Source organism: Columba livia, chromosome 17 (genome assembly GCF_036013475.1).
Source record: "Columba livia isolate bColLiv1 breed racing homer chromosome 17, bColLiv1.pat.W.v2, whole genome shotgun sequence".
Classification (NCBI taxonomy): domain Eukaryota; kingdom Metazoa; phylum Chordata; class Aves; order Columbiformes; family Columbidae; genus Columba; species Columba livia.
The window spans coordinates 5629367-5649079 of record NC_088618.1 but is presented as its reverse complement, the minus strand read 5'-3'; the positions used below and the strand labels follow the sequence as shown (position 1 = coordinate 5649079).

The 19713-nt window shown below is 45.8% G+C and overlaps 3 protein-coding genes across 8 annotated transcripts; 1 reads left to right on the top strand and 2 right to left on the bottom strand.

The window, feature by feature from the left end:
* Positions 1-72: 72 nt before the first annotated feature.
* On the bottom strand, positions 73-4764 carry UNG (uracil DNA glycosylase). Of its 2 annotated transcripts, XM_021285214.2 has the most exons (7): positions 4537-4764; positions 3772-3972; positions 3579-3674; positions 2812-2909; positions 2302-2390; positions 1870-2048; positions 73-1345 (listed from the first exon to the last, which is right to left on the bottom strand). In XM_021285214.2, exons 1-7 carry the CDS (start codon positions 4624-4626, stop codon positions 1205-1207), a joined length of 894 nt encoding a protein of 297 aa, XP_021140889.1. In that variant the 5' UTR covers positions 4627-4764; the 3' UTR covers positions 73-1204. The 2 variants fall into 2 exon arrangements, with proteins under 2 accessions (XP_021140889.1, XP_021140895.2); XM_021285220.2 differs by lacking the exon at positions 4537-4764 and having other exon boundaries at positions 3772-4159.
* On the top strand, positions 4757-11426 carry ALKBH2 (alkB homolog 2, alpha-ketoglutarate dependent dioxygenase). Of its 3 annotated transcripts, none has more exons than XR_010466779.1 (5): positions 4757-5120; positions 5750-5948; positions 6092-6832; positions 7243-7355; positions 10206-11426. XR_010466779.1 is itself a non-coding variant. In XM_005498208.3 (3 exons), exons 1-3 carry the CDS (start codon positions 4898-4900, stop codon positions 6399-6401), a joined length of 732 nt encoding a protein of 243 aa, XP_005498265.2. In that variant the 5' UTR covers positions 4757-4897; the 3' UTR covers positions 6402-6925. The 3 variants fall into 3 exon arrangements, 1 of the variants encoding a protein (XP_005498265.2); XR_010466778.1 differs by having other exon boundaries at positions 9080-11426; XM_005498208.3 differs by lacking the exons at positions 7243-7355; positions 10206-11426 and having other exon boundaries at positions 6092-6925.
* On the bottom strand, positions 7662-18762 carry USP30 (ubiquitin specific peptidase 30). Of its 3 annotated transcripts, none has more exons than XM_065033584.1 (13): positions 18610-18762; positions 18286-18395; positions 17267-17449; positions 16630-16733; positions 15708-15806; positions 15190-15232; positions 14833-14927; positions 14062-14121; positions 13383-13469; positions 12706-12786; positions 11431-11650; positions 10652-10760; positions 7662-10459 (listed from the first exon to the last, which is right to left on the bottom strand). In XM_065033584.1, exons 1-13 carry the CDS (start codon positions 18681-18683, stop codon positions 10195-10197), a joined length of 1530 nt encoding a protein of 509 aa, XP_064889656.1. In that variant the 5' UTR covers positions 18684-18762; the 3' UTR covers positions 7662-10194. The 3 variants fall into 3 exon arrangements, with proteins under 3 accessions (XP_064889656.1, XP_064889657.1, XP_064889658.1); XM_065033585.1 differs by having other exon boundaries at positions 15190-15229; XM_065033586.1 differs by lacking the exon at positions 18286-18395 and having other exon boundaries at positions 18610-18707.
* Between the last annotated feature and the right edge of the window lie 951 nt (positions 18763-19713).

Sequence of the window (19713 nt, the reverse complement as noted above, 5' to 3'; positions counted from 1 at the left end):
TTACAGAGCCAGGGCCTCACCTCAGGCCCCCTTCCCTCCCAGCCTTGGCCCTGCCACTGTAAGATCACAACATAAACAAGGTCATTTTTATTTAAAAAACAAACAAACAAACTGTGGGAAAGAAACAAAGCAACACAAAACCAAACAAGAAGTATAACACAGCCAGAGGAAGCGTAAACTTCACTTGTACTAGTGTTACCCATCAGAGTAAACATCGAAGGGAGGTTTTACAAGGGTATTCTACAAACACAATTTCCAAAGGCACTTCACTTCCATTAAAGGAATTACAAAGTTGGGCTGGAAACCCGGAAAGGTGAAGTCCAACCTTGTCTTCAGCCTGGAAGTCCCAACAGTGGCTACAAACCTGGACTTGCTGCCATGAAGGCAAAGCAAAAAAATCCCTCTGGTTAAAGACCTTAAAAGATCTTAAACCACCAGCTCATCCGCTGGCAGATCCTGATGAACAAACCTTCGCTGCTGCCATGGGCAGGTACCACAAAGTTCATGGCCATCCAAGTGATTAACACAGCAAGGAAGAACCTAACAATTTAGGATTGTCCTCTCTAAACACCAACAAAAAGCTCAGAGCATGACCAGCTCTGTCACTGTCTCCCCTCGACTGCTGGGGGGGATTAACCCCAAAATCTCAAGAGTACACATACACCAAGTAACACTTCTGACAGTGTACGGTCTTTACAGTACAAACAGTCTGTATTTCTAATAATCTCTCGTAATCTGTAGCAAAAAGCTAAAAACAAAAGCATTTGCCTTTTCTCCCATGGAGTCAGCTCCCCACCGCCAAGTAAGAAATATAGATTTGCACAGCAGGAAACAAAGGAATGGGGGGAGGCACACCAGGGTATTTACAACAGCTTCACCTCTAAGAACTGACATCCCTTCACAAGAGCCTGAACATACATTCCCATTACAACAACACAACACAAAACTCTGGTTTTTTTTCTTTCCTTCAAACTAGGCTGAGACCTGTTCAAACAGCAGAGCAGTTGTCCATGTAACCCTCCAGTCTGCTCTTTAAAAGCATTTTAAAAAAAGAAATATAACATCTCTGAAAGTTTGGTCTTCTGTTCCTTGATCAACATCCAAGGATTAATCCTCAGGGCAGCAAAAGTTTTTCAGAAACGAGACAACCCCTGAACCAGGGGCTGTTTCCAACCATCAGACCCCACCAGCCTCCGCGCGCAGCTCAGAGCGCGCTCCAGTCAATGGGCTTCTTGCCAGATTTCTTGAGCAATTCGTTCGTCTTCGAGAAATGCCGACAGCCGAAAAACCCTCTGTTGACGGAGAGAGGTGAGGGATGCACCGTCTGCAGGACGTGGTGGCGTTTCTGTGAAGCGTTAGAGGAAACCGCTCGTTAGATTTGCATGTTTTCGGCTCTGGGGACATGGCTGGCTGCTCTGCCCCCACCCAGACGGGGTGGTTTACCCTCTACACCTCCTCAGCCACCAGCCTGGGGACCCAAAGAAGCGGCCATGAGGACCAAGACTTTTGTCTCACTGAGCAGAGGAGGATGGACTACATAAAGCAGCAGTAATTCCATGGCCAGTTTTCAATTGCTGTAATCCTGAACAGAAAATCTATACTTATTTATGAACCTTTTTCCTAGAAAAAAAAAAACACAAAACAGTTCTGTCCTCGACTGGAGGCTTTTCTGACAGCACAAGGTTACACTTGCTCCACTTTTGTTGCTTAATTCTGGCAAAGGCAAAGCTGGAACAGAAAGGGAATTAAATTTGCCAGAAGAGTTCAAGCAGGGAGCAAACCCCAATTCTGTAAGGGAAGTGCCCTCTAGTGTCCACCAAAACGAAATAAAAATTAGTGATGGGGGAAGAGATGAGGAGGAACCTGTACCCTGTCAATGGAGCTGCCTTTCTTCTGGGCGTAGGCTCCCCACAGCATGAAGACAACCCCCTGCAAGTTCTTGTTGAGCCAGGACACCACCACGTCCGTGAACTGCTCCCAGCCCCTCTCCTTGTGCGAGGTGGCCTGGTGAGCTCGCACCGTGAGGACGGCGTTGAGCAGGAGCACTCCTAGCAAACAAAGCGGATACGCAGAGGGTGAAACAAGACAAACAAAAGAACAAATCGAGCGTTAACTGCTTTTTCCTGCTTCCCCCACAAAGTGATAAATCAAATTATTGTTCTAAGGTACCTGCTAAGCAACAGGCACTTAGAATTTATTTTCTCTTTTACAGATGGACTGTTTCCAACCATGGATCTTTTTTGTAGATAGATATCTTTTTAAGCTATAGTGGACACATTACTTGAGTGCCTATCAACTCACCTTGCTTGGCCCAGCCAGTCAGATCCCCGTGACCAGGATGAGTGAAGTCCTCGATATCCGTAGACAGTTCTTTATAAATATTTTCTAAACTGCAATGAAAACAACAGAAGATTTTAAATATGCACATTTAAAGATCAGACCAAACAGCACCACTTACTGCTCTTACACTAGACAAAAGTATTGATTTTAAAATTAACATTTAAGATAATAAAGCCATTTGTAGTAGCAGGGCAGGAAGGACCCACCGCTTGTGTGTCTGACTGGAAGTTTAATGAGGTCTCAGCACAACTGAAAATGCAAATTTACATCCAGCATGCTCTTCAGAATGCCACTAAACTACATAGAATTATTCATACTTCTGCAGTGATGTTTTTTCTAGGCAATGCACAACTCAAATTTAAACAGTCACAACACACTTTGTATCTATTACCTGTCTCACAGCCCTGAGTAACACAGAACTGTAAGTAGTTTGTCAACAAAAGGGATTTTGCAAATTGAACACAGTCATACCTTGGGGGAGGTGGAACAGGTTTCTGGACACTGAAGCAGAGCCCATGAGCTTGATTAGGTCCATGATACGGATCTTGTCCCAAAATGACAACTTTTACCTGAAAGCAGACCTCTGTTAGCACTGAGTTATAATCAGTATTATTCCCAAAAGAGAAAAGAAAAATAAAGGCATACAAATGAGCTTTATCCTAAAACAAACACACAGATTAAAAAACACCACACAAACCCAAAAGGCCCAGGAACAGAAGTTATAGCACTGGCATCTAATTAGTTTTCAAAGAGCCACAACGAAACACCTTGTTAAGGTATTTTCCAAGTAAATTGCCCCACATTTTAGTTTTATGCCATACTTGCTGTGGTATTTTTGACACAGCTTATTGGCAATGGGATTACCTTAAACACTGTAATTATTTTAATTATAGTTAATTACAGATAAATTTTTAAAAAAGTACAAGATCCTAAAATCAAGCACTACATTAAGCTGTTAACACTGAAATAAGGTCAAAAGTCCAACTCAAGTTCTAAAGTGAATTCTGTGGCTAGTGAAGGCAATAAAACAATAAAACCCTGTTTCAGTATCAGAGATAAAAGAGAAGCCAGGATTTACAAGTTAGGTGAGAAGAACAACAGCATCCACATCACTTGGGACTGAGGCTTAAGAGATCAAACATCCAATGATGGTGTTTGTGCTCCTGACTCCATGCCTTCATCGTTTTAAGTGCAATAACAGCTGGAGGGACCTCCCCAGCACCAGCAGCTCTACTCACATCCCTGATGTCGCACATCTGCGTCCAGGTGAAGACTTGGTCGGGGGGCGGATAGACTGTGTAGCGTTTCCTCTCTTCTGCCACAAACGCCATCAGCTGAGGGGGGGAAAAGGGGAGAGAGGGTTCAAACTGGGGGCAGCAGGGAGCAGCGGCCACGCAGCCCCACCGCCCGGAGCGGGCCTGGTTCGCTTACCTCCATGAAGTAGGGCTTAGAGAACTCCCCGGCCAGCTGCCGCCGCCAGCTCTCCCCGAAGCCCGGGGGCACGTTCCGCTCCGCCAGCCGCTGCAGCGCCGCCTCCTTGTTCTTGCGGATCCTTTCCTGCTGCTCCGCGCTGAGCGGCGAGGCCTTTCCCGCCTCATCTCCCGCTGCCTTCGCCTTCTTCGCGGCACTGACCTGGTAACAGCGAGCGAAGCGGAGGCTGTAGAGCAGGCGGGGGGTGCAGAGCGGGTGGGAGCCGACGCGGCTCAGCCTCAGGCCGAGCAGAGGGAGCCGAGCTGCCGCCATGGCCCGGCCATGCACCGCCCTCCGGGGGCGGCCGCGCCGCACGCGGGTATTTCGCGGCAAAACAACAACGGACCCGTCCCCATTGGCCGAAGAGCCAAGAGGGTCACGCCCACAAACGGGAGTCTAAACTCCTGCTTTCCATTGGACAACGAGAAAGATCACGCTCCTTCCTATTGGCTTGCCGCAGCGGGCGGAGAGCCCAGCAGCCTAGCAACCTTGACGCCGCAGCGACTCTCAGCGCCCATTGGGCAAGCGGCGGAGCGTGGCCTCGATTGGCAGGTCAGTCAGGCGTGCCAGGAGCGCGGGTTTTTTTGGAAGCGGTCGCGCGGCGCGTGGTCTCCCCAACGGCCACCAACGCCGGGAGAACTCCCCACACAGCTGCCTCCCCCCCACCCGCCAGCCTCCTCTATCCCCTCCGGGGCAGCCGGCGCCCTTCAGCCCCCCGCTCGCTACCTCAGCATCGCTAACCGGCTCCGGGGAGCGGCCGCGCTTCTTCGGCGGCGCGGCGCTGAAGAAGGAGTGCAGCGTCTTCTGCCCGATCATGGCGGCGGTGAGAGGAGGCGGCAGCGGAGCGGGCGAGGGGCAGCGCTGAGAGACGGCAGCGGCGCCACGCGACCCGGTGCACGGGACGCGGACTTGGCGCCAAAAGCGCGCGCGTGCGCGGAAGGCGGGGCCTGGAGGAGGGAGGGGGGCGCACGCCCCGCCCAGGCGCACGCGCACCGCCCCGCTCTCCGCCTCGGCCGGGGGTTTCTCTCTCCAGTTCCCGCCCCGGCCCGCTGCCGGGAGGAGGCGCCCGCCGCTCTCGGTGCCTCCGATGGACAGATACGTGGTGAAACGTCCCGCCAGGGAGGCGGGAGGTGGCGGTGGGAAGAGGCCGCGGCCGGAGGAGCCCGCCTCAGGGGAACCCGCCGCAGGGGAACCCGCCTGGCAGGAGATTCGCGCTGAGGGCCTGAACTGCGACTACCGGCTCCTCTTCGGCAGGGCCGAGGCTGATGAGATCTTCCAGCAGCTGGAAGAAGAGGTGGAGTACTTCGAAGGTAACAGGACCCAGCTCCGGCTTCCCCGCATGTCCCTGTGCCCGGGGAGGTGTTTGGTGCCCGGCCCGGTGGGGTGTTGCCGGCCCACTCAAGGCAGCCCCAGGGTGATGCCCGTGGCCTGGGCAGAGCTGCCCGATGTGCAGAGTTTTCTGCAGGCCCCGGGTGTTTGTAACATCTGGCCCTGCGAAGTGAAGTGCAGCCGCAGGTCTGATCTTGCAGCGTTAGTTTGGTTTAGCTTGAAGCGTGTGTCAGGTGGTTTCATTCATGTTTTAATGTTTCCAAAGAACTGGGGTAGTCTTGGAAGAGTGATGGGTTTGCTGGTAGATGTAACACGTGAGAGAGATATCACCGGTCACATTAATACAATGACAGAATAAGGTGGGGGTGTTCATCATGTTCATCCCGTTCAAGGGGGATAGTAAAGCACTGTAAAACTTGGGAGTTTAGCACTTTGTTGGAACAGAAGCACTTGAACGTGGGTGGCAGCTGCTGGGTTGTCATCACCATTGTCATTTCTGTTGTCCCACTGGAGCTTCGCAGAAGCTCCAAATGAAGGAGAATGTTGAATGTGTGAGCTGCAGAGGCAATACAGAGTGGGGTTTGATCCTTCTCATTTCTTGTTTAAACAGGTGAAATGACAAAATTACACGTGTTTGGCAAATGGCACAATATTCCAAGGAAGCAAGTAACCTATGGAGACCCTGAGTTAACATACACTTACTCAGGCGTTACCTTTTCGCCTAAGCCTTGGATCCCCGTTCTCAGCCGTATCAGAGACCGCATCACTTTGGACACAGGATATACTTTTAACTTTGTTCTGATTAACAGGTACGTCTGATTTCCAATTGCATCAAGCAGCTTGTTCAAATGAAAAATTGCTTGAGCAACATTATTGACAGATCACTGACAAATTGTTTTACATGCATTTAATTGGATTGGTAGAAGAACTAATTAATCTGTTCTGTGTACAGATATAAAGATGGAGGGGACCACATAGGTGAACATCGAGATGATGAAAGGGAACTGGTTCCACGCAGTCCTATTGCATCCGTGTCCTTCGGAGCTTGCAGGGACTTTGTTTTCAGGCACTGTGATTCCAGGGGGAAGAACGCAACACGCCACATGAAGCCCATCAAGCTGCAGCTTGCCCATGGCAGCCTGCTGATGATGAAGTACCCCACCAACGTGTACTGGTACCACAGCCTGCCCATCCGCAAGAAAGTACTCGCCCCAAGAATCAACCTCACATTTCGGAAAGTGATGACTCTAGCCAAGAAGTGAAGTATTCAGCAATTAAGCAGCAGGTCTTTTGACTCTGAAAATAGCAGCTTTCTTCCCTGACATAACTCAATTTCTCATTCAAACGCTGTCTTTGATGATCCAGGGTACCAGATGAGCAAATTAAACCAAGAGAGGAGATAGTGTACTTGGTAACTTGTTAATAAAGACTGTGACTACTGATCTTAAATGCCAGGAATACTTTGCCTCCGTGAACTGTTGCTGTAGTCCTGCTGATACATATTTTTAATGAGTAATATCCTTGTTTTGCTCAGGAGGAAGTTTCTTCCCAGCTGATCTTACTCTATCCAGTTTTCCAAAAAAGATCAAGATACCTTATATCTTTGAGATAGCACAAAAATTGTTTAGAAATACTATGAACTACAAGACGTAATCATTTAGAGGGGAGCCTCGAAGCTGACACTGTTCAACAGGTGACACTTTTCTTGTGTGCTCTGTCAGTGAGCTATGGTTTGTTTGTTTTGTTTTGTTTTCTAAATAAAATACAAATGAGATGGACAAGAAAAGGAGGGGCGCTAAGATATGAATGTAGCGAATGCAATGTGGCTGGCTGCATGTTTTACAGTCACTGTGACTTTTGTCTGCGTGTATTCCTCTGCTGCTCCGCCTCTGCAGACGTGGGAGCCTACGTTCTTTTAGGGGGGCGGGAGGAAGCCCATGGTGCTACCGCACAGGGAGGGGGACTCTTCAAGTCCTTTGTACAGAAACCTGGGAGCATAAATGACCCTTTGGGGAAAATTAGGCTTTATCATTGATATGGACAATGTAGTGTGAAAGGCTATAACTTCTGAGAGTGTCTGTTTTTCTAAATAATTATTCCTAGGGATTCCATTTGGACTCCCCAAAAGCCATCACCTTCTGTGCTGACAGTGAACCCTGCAGACATGAGGAACAACCGTCCAAAGTCACCAATGGGTCTTGGGGAATCAAGCAGGGGTAAGTGAGAGAACGGGAACGGATCCCTGTGTAACCAGGATACAAATATCTTAATTAATGATAGGCTCTATCCTTCAGCAGTGGGTCTATTAGGGCTGTGGAATTAATGTCTGTTTAGGCAATGTGGAGTTGGTACTTCCCACCCTCTGCTACTACCAGAAAATATTATATAGAGCATGAAGAGTTCCTGCACAAATTCTTCTTATCCAGTGAATGTGAAGTGCTGATTCTATTTCATATACCGCATGTGGTTTGGCTTATAGCTTGGCTCTTTCTTTCAAGACATTACCACACATGAACAGCTACTTTTTCTAATAAGTTTGTTCTTTTATTGCTACTGTACAATTACAAAAATACCCCGAAGTGAAAATGCAACTTCAAACAGCAGTGCAGCAGTTTGACTATAGTATCATACATTTTTAAATAATGCACAAAATAAGACAAGAATAATCCAAACACAGAGATGTCATCTTGGAGGTCTTATATGATTTTTTTTTTAAAGCCTTTACATTTTATTACCACCTTCTCCACCGTGGAAGCTTGCGAGTTTGATGAGTCTCATTTGCCTGCACAGAGCCCATGACTTCAGGCGAGGGTTGGGTGGCAACACCTGCAGAGGTCTTGGATGTTCCGTGTAGGCTGGGAGTAGCTACAACAGCTCAGGACCAGGACTGAGGTGCTGATACTTGCTTGCTTCCCCACCCTGAGGGCTAAGCCATGACCTTCTCCTCCTTCCTAACGGTGACAGCTAGAACAAATGCTGACTACTCAACCCTCAGCCTTATAGCCCTTGAGGAAGCTTTCAGAGTAAACTGAGCAGTTCATCTGTGTCTTACAGTGACTGTGCTTTCATTCTCAAACTGGCCCCAGTTGGAAAGCAGCTCTATGCAAAAGGAAAAACAAAATATATTGAAAAAGCAATTTTGCAGTAATATATGGCTTCACATCTCTGTTACCAGCTGATGAGTTTAAGACTTATTCTACTGCGTGTGGATGGCCTGACCCACCTCCAGCGTTACTGCTTTCTAAACAAAGTGACCTGTTCAGATGAACTTCACAAAAATTCAGAGTTAAAAACTTTTAACAGGCCCTGTTGAGGACAGGTAGTGCAGAATATACACTGCTGGCAGTGGAAATGTTTTGAATTGTAGAGGTACAAATGCTTGACCTGCTGGAGCTGGATGCTTTGCAAGATGTTTTTCCTTCTCAGGAACATCAGTGGATTTGTAAAGCCTCTTATGTGCTATAAGCATTACTTGGAGCAGCAATTGTGACCCATACTCTGGAATGATGAGCTATGTAAATAGTTTTTCCTAAACATCTATTGCCACTCTGATTTTGGCTGCTTACGAGCGGAGCTCTGAATGCCTATGAGCTTTGGCCAGCAATGCGAATGTCTGAGGCACAGAGTTGTCCTAAAAATCTATTAAGACAGTTGTTACCATATGAAAACGTAGTTGCTGTTTTACACTGAAAAAGCTTGTCTGATGTAGTAATCTTTCCCTCCAAGCTTGCAAGGATAGAAAAGAGCTAAAAATAGCCTATATATTTTATTCCTGGTCATTTAAAAGCAGTCAAAAGGATAATTTTTGCTGCTTCTCCCTCCCTTTGTTTGGATTTTTTTTTTCCCTTAACATGTCAAACAATCTAGAGCAGCAAAGGACACCTTACTTGTACTGATTTGGCAATCTGTGTATCTAATGCGGTGACACTCATCTTCTCAGGTCTTGGGAAGCAGTTCAGCAGCAAGAAAGTGCCGCTAGTCCCAACGTAATTGTGTGTGTCCAACGTAACGAGGATGCTGGGGTTGCTGTACAGCTCAGCTCACAATCACGACCGGTACAAGCTCTAAAGCTCGACTGTAAGCTCAAGTGTTGGAATGGCTGATGAGAAATGGTAGTTTTCAGCATTAAAATAGGAAGGGCGAGTCTAGAACACAAATAACAGTAGCCTTGAAATCACAGCATTAAAAGTTGTAGTCGATCCTACAAGCAACCATACTCAACAGTTTCATAGTGACAAAGGAAATGACAATACTGATTGGGAGGCAAACACTTCTGGCTCTTCATTTCAGATCTGTTCCAAAGACAGAGCAATAAATTGGGGTCTCGGCTCTTAATAGATAAAAAAAGGAAACCACTTTGAATCAGCAGAAGTACTTTTGTGATGTATAAAGAACTAAAATATTAGGGAAAATATCAGGGAAATCATGTGAACAGGGAAGTTGTTTTTTGGATCGTGCATGCAGAGAAGCCTTATTTGTTGATTAGCTGGGATACCAAGAGAAATCCGATTCTGTTAGTAGTTCATCCCATCATCTTGAGGCATTTATCAGAACGTAATGGACACACAGTGAACTCAGACAATGGTGATGTAGCTCTCTGAATAAGCTCAAGGCACTTTGTTTCTTAAATCATTGCCTTTGATAACAGCAGCTTCCCAGTGACTGCTTCTAGGGCTCCCCTGTTCAGAAAGGTCTGCAGTGAAATGCGTATAAAGCATCTCCCTTTGAAAATTTATGTATGCATCAGAATATGGAAAATACCCTTAGGAAGTCTGTGTGAAAAGTCTGTTTCAGAGCCGTGATGTTGACAACATTACTACTTAACAGAATGAACGCTCCTTTAATGCAGATATACTTCGGACTGCACAACGTTAGCAGACCAACTTTGGGCAGCGTAATTTTGGTACAAAACACTCCCAGCAGGAGCCAGCCATTGCCAGAGGGAGGGGGACGTTAAAGGGCCTGTGGTGGGTTACTTGCATAATGGACAGGAGGTGCAACGTAGATCTCATTAGAGGAATTTTGTCAGTTTTTGTCCTTCTTCTGCTCTCATCATCACTCTTCAGCCCTCAGCTCCAAGCTTTGGTGCTGCGCCCTTGAGTGAACACGCTCGTAGAAAAGCAAGTAAGCGCTAGAAGAAAGGACCTCCTGCAAGCTGGCTTTGCGAACGGTGTCATCCGAAATCCACAGCCACTGGCTGCTGACGGCCAGCGGGTGCTTCGCAGAAGGCGGCGAGCGGCGGTACGTTACAAAGTGTCCCGAGTGCATGTCTCCGTGGTGAACCACGACTGCCATCAGACGGTAGAGGTACACGGGGGAACTGGAGGACAAATGAGAAGGGAGAGGGTCAGCAGCCCTTGGGGATCGCATGTCCCAGAAACAGCCCCACTTGCTCCATCTTCAGCTGCAATTTATTTTTAAAGCAGCTACTATGCAGCCTCATAATAAAGACAGAATAAAGCAAGACATAATTTGAAGGGACAGAAATTCCATGGTAGGGTACAAAACTTACCTGTACTCAGGGAATGCAGCAAGTGGGAAAGTTCCCGAGGACGTTAAAAATGAAGAGGAGCAGGCACCATTCATGAAGAGTGGCTTAGGACCAGACGGCTGTTCTGCATCTGCAAGAGGAAGCAGACATTCAGTAATTTAACTCAAATGCTAATGACAGAGCTTCTGTTCCAGCAGTACCTTTCATCACAGAATTGGAAGGTATTTTCCTTATTTTAATTCATTATATATCACAATCACTTAAGAGATGCAGAGGAGTATAATATCCAAAGACAGTAGTAATTGCTTTTACATGACACAAATTTGAAAAGGACTGTGTTTACAAAATCCCAACTAAATAGAATATTGAGCTGCCTAAATGACAGACCCACTACAGCTACTTTTTCTGACCGGTTTTTAAGAAGACACCATTCCCACATTCTTTTCATGCTTGCCCTGAAGCCTTAGAAGAGATCACGAACAAGATAATCCCCAGGACTTCCCAAGTTCAACATTCCTGCATCCTTTGGACATAAAATGTGCGAGTTCTATGCTATCTGGGACTTGTTTGTTTGTAAGCTTTTTTTTTTTTTAAATATTTAGTAGGATCAAATGGAACTATTAAAAGTGAACTGTAAACTTGGACCAGGGTGTCCTAATGCTTGCTGCAAAAGGGGTTTCTACCCGTCTTTTTTGCGCAGATTCACATACAGATACAGCTCTTATGTTTATTCTGTGATTAGAATGTTTTATCATTGAAACATAGAAATGATGAATAAATTTTATTTTCAAAATAAGCACCTGATGGTTTTACTGCCATCCCATCCTTTGTTCCAGGCATTGCCTCTTCAGAGTTTTTCTGGTTCAGCTCATTCTGGCTTGATTTATGCACAGGGATGCGATATTTGTAGATGTCCATGATGAGGAACTCGTTGAACTGGACGTGTTCGTGCCGTTTCAGAGGAGTGCCTTGGTTTGACCAGCTCAGCCTTTGCAGGTGGATGCACAAACACTGAGGGAGCTTCAGCCACGTTCCATAGAAAAGGAGAATCAAAATAGATTTTAGAGGAAGGGAAACGGCTGTTTGAGTGAAAAGCGTACAAACGGAACTGCTTTGTGTGCTGGGTAAGGAAATGCATCACGAACTGTTCCCTTAGGTGCTGCTATATCCGTGCATAAGGTTATTGGCTGTAGTACCCTAGGACATGACACAAACTCACGTGTCCCCTGAGATTTCCGATAATGCCACTACTGCTCCCTCATGAGGCAGCGGAATAGCTAATAGGAATAGTTTTCTCCAAATGGAAGAAAAATCAATAAAAATACATGTGTGTTCCTAAAAAGCCCACCTGTCAATCTTATTTAGCTTGTCAATCTGTGAGGTAGAAATGACAACTGGAATTTGTTGGAGCAAGTTGTTGTAAGACATTTGCTGATACTCAGTAAGTAATGGCTTTGCACAGTGAGAGCACCGGGGAAAAAAGGTCAGGTAGTTATAAATATCTGACATTCAAAGTCGTGCCAGGGTTAACCTCTAGCAATAAGTACGTATTATTATTAATGGCACCTGAGGCTTTTAATTACAGACCAGTGCTCTGATGTCTTCTGCATCATGTGATTACAGAGCAAAAAATTATAAAAGCTTCTAATATAAACTACACCTGATGTTTAGCAACATATTCACTTGTCTAAACCAGCTGATTTTAGAACACTTAAATTTCTTTGAAATGAGCAATTGCTAGAGATCCTACAAACATTGTATAGATGAATCACTTCACTTACCAAGGAAATAGAGAAATAATGCAAGACGTAAACTGCCACTGAGCCAAACTCATGTTTAGGTGTTTTGCTGAATTGTTTTGAGCGGAATCCTCACATTCTTTAAGCTATAGAGTTTGATGTTTTGCTGAATTGAGGCCTTAATGCCTACAAGTATTTGACAAATGAGCTTGCTTTTTACAGTAAAATGTTGAAGTAGTCTAATAGCAAGAAGTGGGCATCAAGCAGAGAGACCAGAGAAAGAAATTACTGCGTGATAGGATTTAAAAATAGATTTGGAGGGTTAGCTTGCCTCACCTTTCCTAACTTTAATTGCTTAACAAATGTTGTTCTCTGGTTTTCTATGTTCTGTCCATTCAGAGTCCCTTCTGCCCGAATCTGAAATAAAAGGGAAAAAAAATAAAGCCATTTGATTACCGGCTGAATGAGGTTACACAACAGTGCAGTGCACATTGCAAACAAAAGCAATCACCTAGCAGAACTCTGCTCAGTACATTAATTACACCTACAGTTTTCTAGGAACTTTCTTAGAGGCTGGTGGCCTGTCCTAGTGGATCAGAATTCTAAACCAAAATCAAGCAGAAACAAGCATTTCCAGAACAAGCCCCACCTCCAGGTTTATGAGTAGCCATTTGCCAGTTCTGTTCATTTTCAAACAAGTCACTTTAGCTCTGTGCTATCATCAAATTACAGGCAGCTGTAAAATACTGTTTAAAATACCAGAACAAAAAAGAATATCCCACATATTATCTAAATAATACCTGGTAACTATAGAATAAAATATTTGTAATTTTTGTAATATTAGTCATAAACAAAACTTCCAAATATTCTGTGAGATAAGACCTCCATTTCAAATATAAGAAATCCCAGGCAGGCTAGAGGCTTTCCTGAAGTCACAAAGGAGAACTGAAGCCATAATTCTGTCAGCAGGCTTAAAACGGAGCTAGAAGGTTACATAAATTAAAATGACATACTTTAGTGCAGTTGTCACACACAACATCCTTTACAGATTCAGAGGAGATGAAATGATGGAGACAGTGGTCCAGCGTCATAGGACGACCCTAAGTACAAAAAAGCCCAAAATCATGTGCAGTAATTTTCAGGTGCATACCACTTGATTTTGTAAAAGTAGGTTCTACTTGTCTGGAAAAACAAACCTCCAGCAGACATTAAGTAACAAATGTTATAGTTCAAAAATGTGCTGTACATTTTTCCCCAAAAATCTACAGTGCTGTGTCATTCGAAGTTTTTCAGACAGCCAAAAAGAAACAGAAACAATTTCCAATCCTATGTGGGGTAACTTGTGTACTCTCGGCACAGAGCACCCAAAGGTCACCTTCCAAGGCTGCCAGGAACACCCAGCCCTTGGGATACGACCTGCTCGGTTCAAATTACACAGGAAGGACCAAATATTCCACCAGGAGAAACAGAAAACTCTATTGGTGTCAACAAAGTCATGCTTGTGCTAATTGGTAATTTGCACTAACACGTTAGTCATCAGGTACTGTATTAGCACAACAGGCTAATTTATGGAAAGGCAGAAAATAAACGGTAGCTACTTATTTACACTTTAGGCTGTGGCATCTTAAAAAGGCTCTAGTGAAGGAAAAACCGTGACATCAGGCAGGTCGTGCCTTGGTGTGGGTTACGTACCCAGACAGCGGCTGGAATACTCAGTGAGAGACTGTCGAAGGTGTCGTACCTCACAGGACTCTGCAAGAAAGTATTTCACATATCCAGTGAGATAAAACCGATGACAGTCCAAAACAACCCTGCCTAACCTCTCTGTGCCCTCTGCTGTCCACAGATATTTGGGTAAGAAGGTCAAACCCACCCACTTTCCCAAGCGCAGCGCTAGGGAACCCCGAGGTGGGTGCACAAGGTGCTGCTGAGCGTGTTTCTGCAGAAGCTGCCCCTGCTCACTTACATTTGTTTGCAAGTTTTGGAAAGTAAAAGTACTGAATGTACTCTTACAGTTTGATCTATAAATGAGATTTATTTTCTGTATGTTTTTCTTTACCCAGGTTATCTTCATCTCCTAACTCTGGAGAACTGGACTGCAACTTAGTTTGGCTTTGGAAGTGCAATCTCAATACTGTGTGCTGAATGAATAGCTCGTCCTAAACCACTGCCCATGTGAGTGGATTGTCAAGTCTATGAGAGCTGTTGTACTGAGTACTAAATATAACAAGACAGCTGTTGTCCCCAAAAAGTGGCTCACACTTCATTTTCTTTAGTATATTTAGTAATATACATTCTCATTCATCACCAACACCAGAATAATAAGTACCTGAAAAAATAACAGTCTAAGCTGTCAGTCCTGCAAACCTTTGGAGCTTAAACCAACTATGTCAGCAACAAGGGATGACGGTTTCAGAACATCCTTTTTCACGCACATATATCACCAGACACACATTCTTATACCTGGTGCTCACAGTGTTTGCAAACCATGTTGCTGGTCAGCCGCCCGTGAAAAGGATGCTGAGATCTCCAGTGATCTGACACAGGGGGAAGAGACCCTGAAACACAGAGTTGAAATTGTCCTTTATTTTCAGGACATTTGTGTTCAGCACCACAATCCCACATTTTTGGATCATGGTAACAAAAGTAACTGGTCTAAAACATGTTCTGTCCCACTGGCAAATAATTAACTTATTTTTTTTTACAGTTGAATAGATGTATTTCAGTCCAATCCAGACAACAGTCAATTAATATTATCCCCTTCATAAACAAAGTGACTACACTATGAATATTCATATTTCAGAATGGAAAAAAGCATACCTCTTGTTCTGCAGCTTATTTGCTTTTGGGTTATTGCTGGCTGCTACAGAGGAAGATAAAAGATTTCATTAACCCTACCTTAGAAACCAATAAGTATTAAATATGTTCTTATTTCATCCCAGTTGTGGGAGTTTTAGTGTCTCTCTATATAAATTTCACCTCCAAATGGACTATTCCATAAATGTCCATTGTTCAGCTTTCAAACCTCTTTCATGTGTCACCTCTCACAGATCAGAGTAACTGCTGGCACAGAACAGTGTCCGTCCAAGTATTCCAATCCCAATATTCCATGGGTTTAGGAATGCAAAAACACTCATGAAAGTGGGATCACTGTAAATTCAAATACATTTGCTAACAAATGTATTTATTCTTTTGACTGTCTGGCCTACAGCTTCATTTCTATCAGAGTACTAAGGAACAGCTTTGTGAACATCAGACACTTGACACTCGCCACACTTGGGAATCTAGGGAGGCTACGGAAACTTCTGATAATGAAATAACAGGAATAAAGGAGTCACCTCCAGCGAATGTACATCAAACAGATGTGTCACACGTGGCTGACGATCTCGTTCGTCTTCTAATGAAGATGTGAGGACATGGAAGAGTTCATGAGCATCCTATTAGATAGAGATAAAAAACTCAGAGGAAGCAAAAACAGACATCCAAACATACGCCAGGAGTACTGATACACACATAACTATGTCATTTAGTAGGAAATTAAAGGAAAAAATACTGCTTAGAGCCCACCTTATGTATTAGCAATAACTGTTTGTGCATCTGCTGCCATTTTGCCAAAAAGCTTTTCCTATAAAGATGAACTTTGTAACAGCACACATTATTAAAAATATTCTGGGCCATGTAAACTCGAAAGAGACTAAAATACTGGGAGAAAAAAACATGAATGCATAAATGCCTGCTTTCCTTGATTTCAGTAAAAGCATAATTGAAATCTCTGCTGTTTGCTTTGGCTCTGAAACAGCAAAGATAGAACCATATTTCCTGAGTGAGATAACTGGTTGAGTTCATGGGCCAGCTGCACTTAGGGGCTGAAAATACTGAAAATAAGATTAGAAATCTTGTGTGTTCCACGTCACTAAACCTGGACATGTCAGCAGAGTCCATCCCTGGAGGCAGCATGGCACGTTAGCAGAGACCCATTATCTAGAGTAAAATTAGGGCTGTATCCCCTCTATTTTAACATTACTGGCTCCATTGTACCAAATCAGACGGTAATTAAGTATGAGGGTTTGAAGCAGTCAGGGTTTCCAGGACAAATATCCAAGCAAACTGAAAACACCATTCATCAACCAAATGGTTGCTTTCGGTCACTTTTTAAAGCAAACTTTTTGCTATGGCAAAGATTCAGATTTTGACCGTAGCTTCAATTTTCTGTTCTTCCAGATCTAAGCACGGGCAGTGTAACCAGAATTCTGCAATCACCTGCTCTTCGAAGGAAGAGATCTGCCACCGGTACATCCGTAACACTTCCAGCAGGCAGCTGGCGTCCAGGACGTCGTCTTCTGTCACCTCCTGACAGGACAGAGCTGGAGACATCGTGTTGAAAAACGTTAGAAGGAGCCGCAGACAACAGTGAGAACCCAAATCTGTTTTATTTTAGACTGTATGTTAATTAAGCGTCATATAATCGATTATTTTGACTAAGACAGATTGCTTAAACATTTTATTTGCTTAAGCAGGATGTAACTGATACATGAATTTAGCACAGGGGCAAGTCTGAAACTGGTCACTGAATTGGGCTCAGAGGCTTTAATGTTTGTATCCTACATCATACAGAGGATCTGGCTTAATCGGACATATTTGGGGTAAGATAGCAAGCTTGGAAGAAAAAGCTTAAATTATTTTATAATATATCCTGAGGATACATTTAATTGTGATCATATTTTCCTGTTTCTTCAATTTTACTGAGTCCATTTTCGTACCATTTTAACCGTTAACACTCTGAGAACAATAAAGACAAGACCACACAAGCTCCCTTTTAAGAAAGGAGGCTGGAAATGATGACATTTACACTAATATTTTATTCCTAGTTTATTGCAGCATGAAAATGTTAAAGTACCTTTTAGGAGATGCAGCAGAGTGACTGACAAGTAGCGATGCTTAGTGGACGGGTTCTGGTCTGTCTTGTATTGGGCTGTAAATTCCTCCAGCCACTTGATGAAGGACGGGCAGGAGGATAAACCTTGCAGCAGGGAGTTCATGAAGCAGGTGTTTCCCAAGTTCAGAAGGCCGGGTACAAGCCCTATGAATTACAAATGTAAGAGTTTACAGCATGAAGTGTAAGAAAACCTTCCTATTTTCAGTAGCAAGTGTTGTGTTAGGTATTAAAATTACACAAAAATTCACTTATTTCAGCTTATTTGCTACTAGCACCCATCGAAAACTAGAAAACCCTGGTATGTGCATCAGCATATTGTGAAGTGTTTATGTCCTGGTGGTCTCTGTGACTTACAGCGCTGGAAAAGCTTTTTAAATTGTCTTTTTTATCTGAGAGGAAGAGGTTCCAATCAGGAACACTAAGGCTCAGGATTATTCAGTGTACAAACGCTAAAACTCTTGGTTCCGATATCTGGTGTAGCAGCCCCTCGTTGTGCAGGGTCACAGCTGCCCCGGAGGTGACAGCCGCACCGTTGGGCTCCCCGTGGAGCTTTTGCTTCCGCTCTCATCAGGACCTTGTTAAAAAAACCTCCAAGGACTAATTAAGGTATTTCTGTAGGACTCTGCTCAGCGAGACTTTCCCTTCTCTTGTACTTTCGTTCAATAAGAACACATTTGGTTTGCTATCCAGAACGCAAAACAAAGTGTGAAATGTCAATTGACGTAATTAACACATTGCATCAGTAACAGAAATCCTTTGGTCAGTACTTTTTAATTTCTAAACAGGACAGTGACCAAAATCTTATCTCTAGCAAGAGAAATTAATTTACAAAAGCTAAGAATAAAAACTAGAAACGGGTGCATGTCTAACACCGAGGCGAGCGCTCACACGAAACGGAAACACACAGGAGTCGCATTTTGGGCTCTTTTCGCGTGTTTTCGGTGCCCGGGGCGCGCCGGCCGCCCCCGGGCCCTCCCTACCTTTCCTGCGCCGCTTCCTCTCGGTGATGGGTCCCCACAGCACGTACATCCCCGCGGCCACGGCCGCCGCCACCCCCCCGAGAACGCCCCAGTTCTTCATCACCTTGTACCTGAAACGGGAAAAGAAAATAAGAATAAAAACCAAACAACCGGGGAGTCGCTACCTCCGGGTGCGGGGACGCGAATCGGACGCGGGGGGAGGCCCAGGAGGCTCCCGCCGGTCCCGCTGTCATTCTCGGTGCCCGGGGCAGGGAAGGCCGCCGTCCCCGGGCTGCCACCGCCGGGACTCCCGCCCGCGCTGGTCCCCGGGCCGTCCCCACTGACCTGGCCACCGCCCCGGCCCGCAGCAGCCGCCGCACCGGCCCGTCCGCCTCCGCGACGCCGCCGGGCATCACCATCGCCCCGGAACCGGGACCCGCGGGCGGGCGGCGCGGCGGAGCGGCCGGCGGAGCGCCGGAAGTGACGCGCGTTGCCCGGTTACCGTGTGACCGCCCCTAGCGACGGGCGGCGGCGCTGGCGGACGGTTGCTAAGGCCGCGGGGGCACCGGCCTGGGCCGGGCAAAGGCGGGTGTAGCGGACACGGATGCCGGCGCTGCCCATCCCCTGGCAGCACCTTGATCCCCAGAGGGGACGACCTTCGCGGGGGGTTGGCTCAAAGCTGTGGGGAGGAGGGGGGAGGCTTAAATCCCACAAGCTCAATTTGCACCAGGCAGGGTTAATGTTGGATATTGGGGAAAATTTCTTGATGGAAAGTGTTGTCGGGCATTAGAGCAGGCTGCCCAGGGAAGGGCTTGAGGCACCCTGGAAACTCCTGGAGGGGTTGAACAGGCGTGGAGATGAGGTTCTTAGGGATACGGGTTAGTGGTGGAGTTGGGAGTGCCAGGTTAACAGGCTGGACCCGGTGATCTTAAAGTTATTTTTCCAACCTAAATGATCTATGAAACCACCCAAGCCCTGTGGAGAAAGAACAGCTCTCCTCCCATGGCACAAGCGAGCCGCGAGGCTCCTCCATAGCCCCAACACCCCTTCCCGCTGCACCTGCCATCCGAGGGCTTCTCTCTGTCTGCTCTCCACCTACTGCTGTTAGGTTTTGTTTTTAACTGGTGCACTTTGAGGACTCTTTAGAGCAAGACAGATTTCACGCCAGTGCCAGGAGAGGAGGCGTCCGGGAGCGCTTGCAGAATGACTGACACGTGCAGCTTTTGAGAGCACCTCGAGATGGCAGCTGCTGATCATGTCTGCGGGCCTGGCGGGTAACAGGCTCCCTCGTCACACCTCCCTGCATTAATTCTAACAACCTTTGTTAGCAAAGTACACCCTCTGTGTCCTTCTGGCCGAGTCCTTGTTGGAACCTAAGAGGAGAGGCTGCAGAGCAAGGGACCAGACAGTGAGAGGCTGCGAGAAACAGGGGAGCGATGGACAGAAGAA

Bases quoted from the DNA above. Each gene is read 5' to 3' on its own strand.
- UNG (XM_021285220.2), bottom strand. From the start codon at position 4,083: ATGGCGGCAGCTCGGCTCCCTCTGCTCGGCCTGAGGCTGAGCCGCGTC. The intron at 3,675-3,771 runs GTAAGCGAACCA...TCCCCCCCTCAG, and splicing joins CTAAGCCCTACTTCATGGAG to CTGATGGCGTTTGTGGCAGA. The intron at 1,346-1,869 runs GTACAGGTTCCT...AACGCTTCACAG, and splicing joins AAGGCAGCTCCATTGACAGG to AAACGCCACCACGTCCTGCA.
- ALKBH2 (XM_005498208.3), top strand. From the start codon at position 4,898: ATGGACAGATACGTGGTGAAACGTCCCGCCAGGGAGGCGGGAGGTGGC. The intron at 5,121-5,749 runs GTAACAGGACCC...TTGTTTAAACAG, and splicing joins AGAGGTGGAGTACTTCGAAG to GTGAAATGACAAAATTACAC. The intron at 5,949-6,091 runs GTACGTCTGATT...TTCTGTGTACAG, and splicing joins AACTTTGTTCTGATTAACAG to ATATAAAGATGGAGGGGACC.
- USP30 (XM_065033584.1), bottom strand. From the start codon at position 18,683: ATGGTGATGCCCGGCGGCGTCGCGGAGGCGGACGGGCCGGTGCGGCGG. The intron at 14,928-15,189 runs GTATGCTTTTTT...TCTGTGTTTCAG, and splicing joins AATAAGCTGCAGAACAAGAG to GGTCTCTTCCCCCTGTGTCA. The intron at 13,470-14,061 runs GTACGTAACCCA...TTTTGTACTTAG, and splicing joins GTATTCCAGCCGCTGTCTGG to GGTCGTCCTATGACGCTGGA.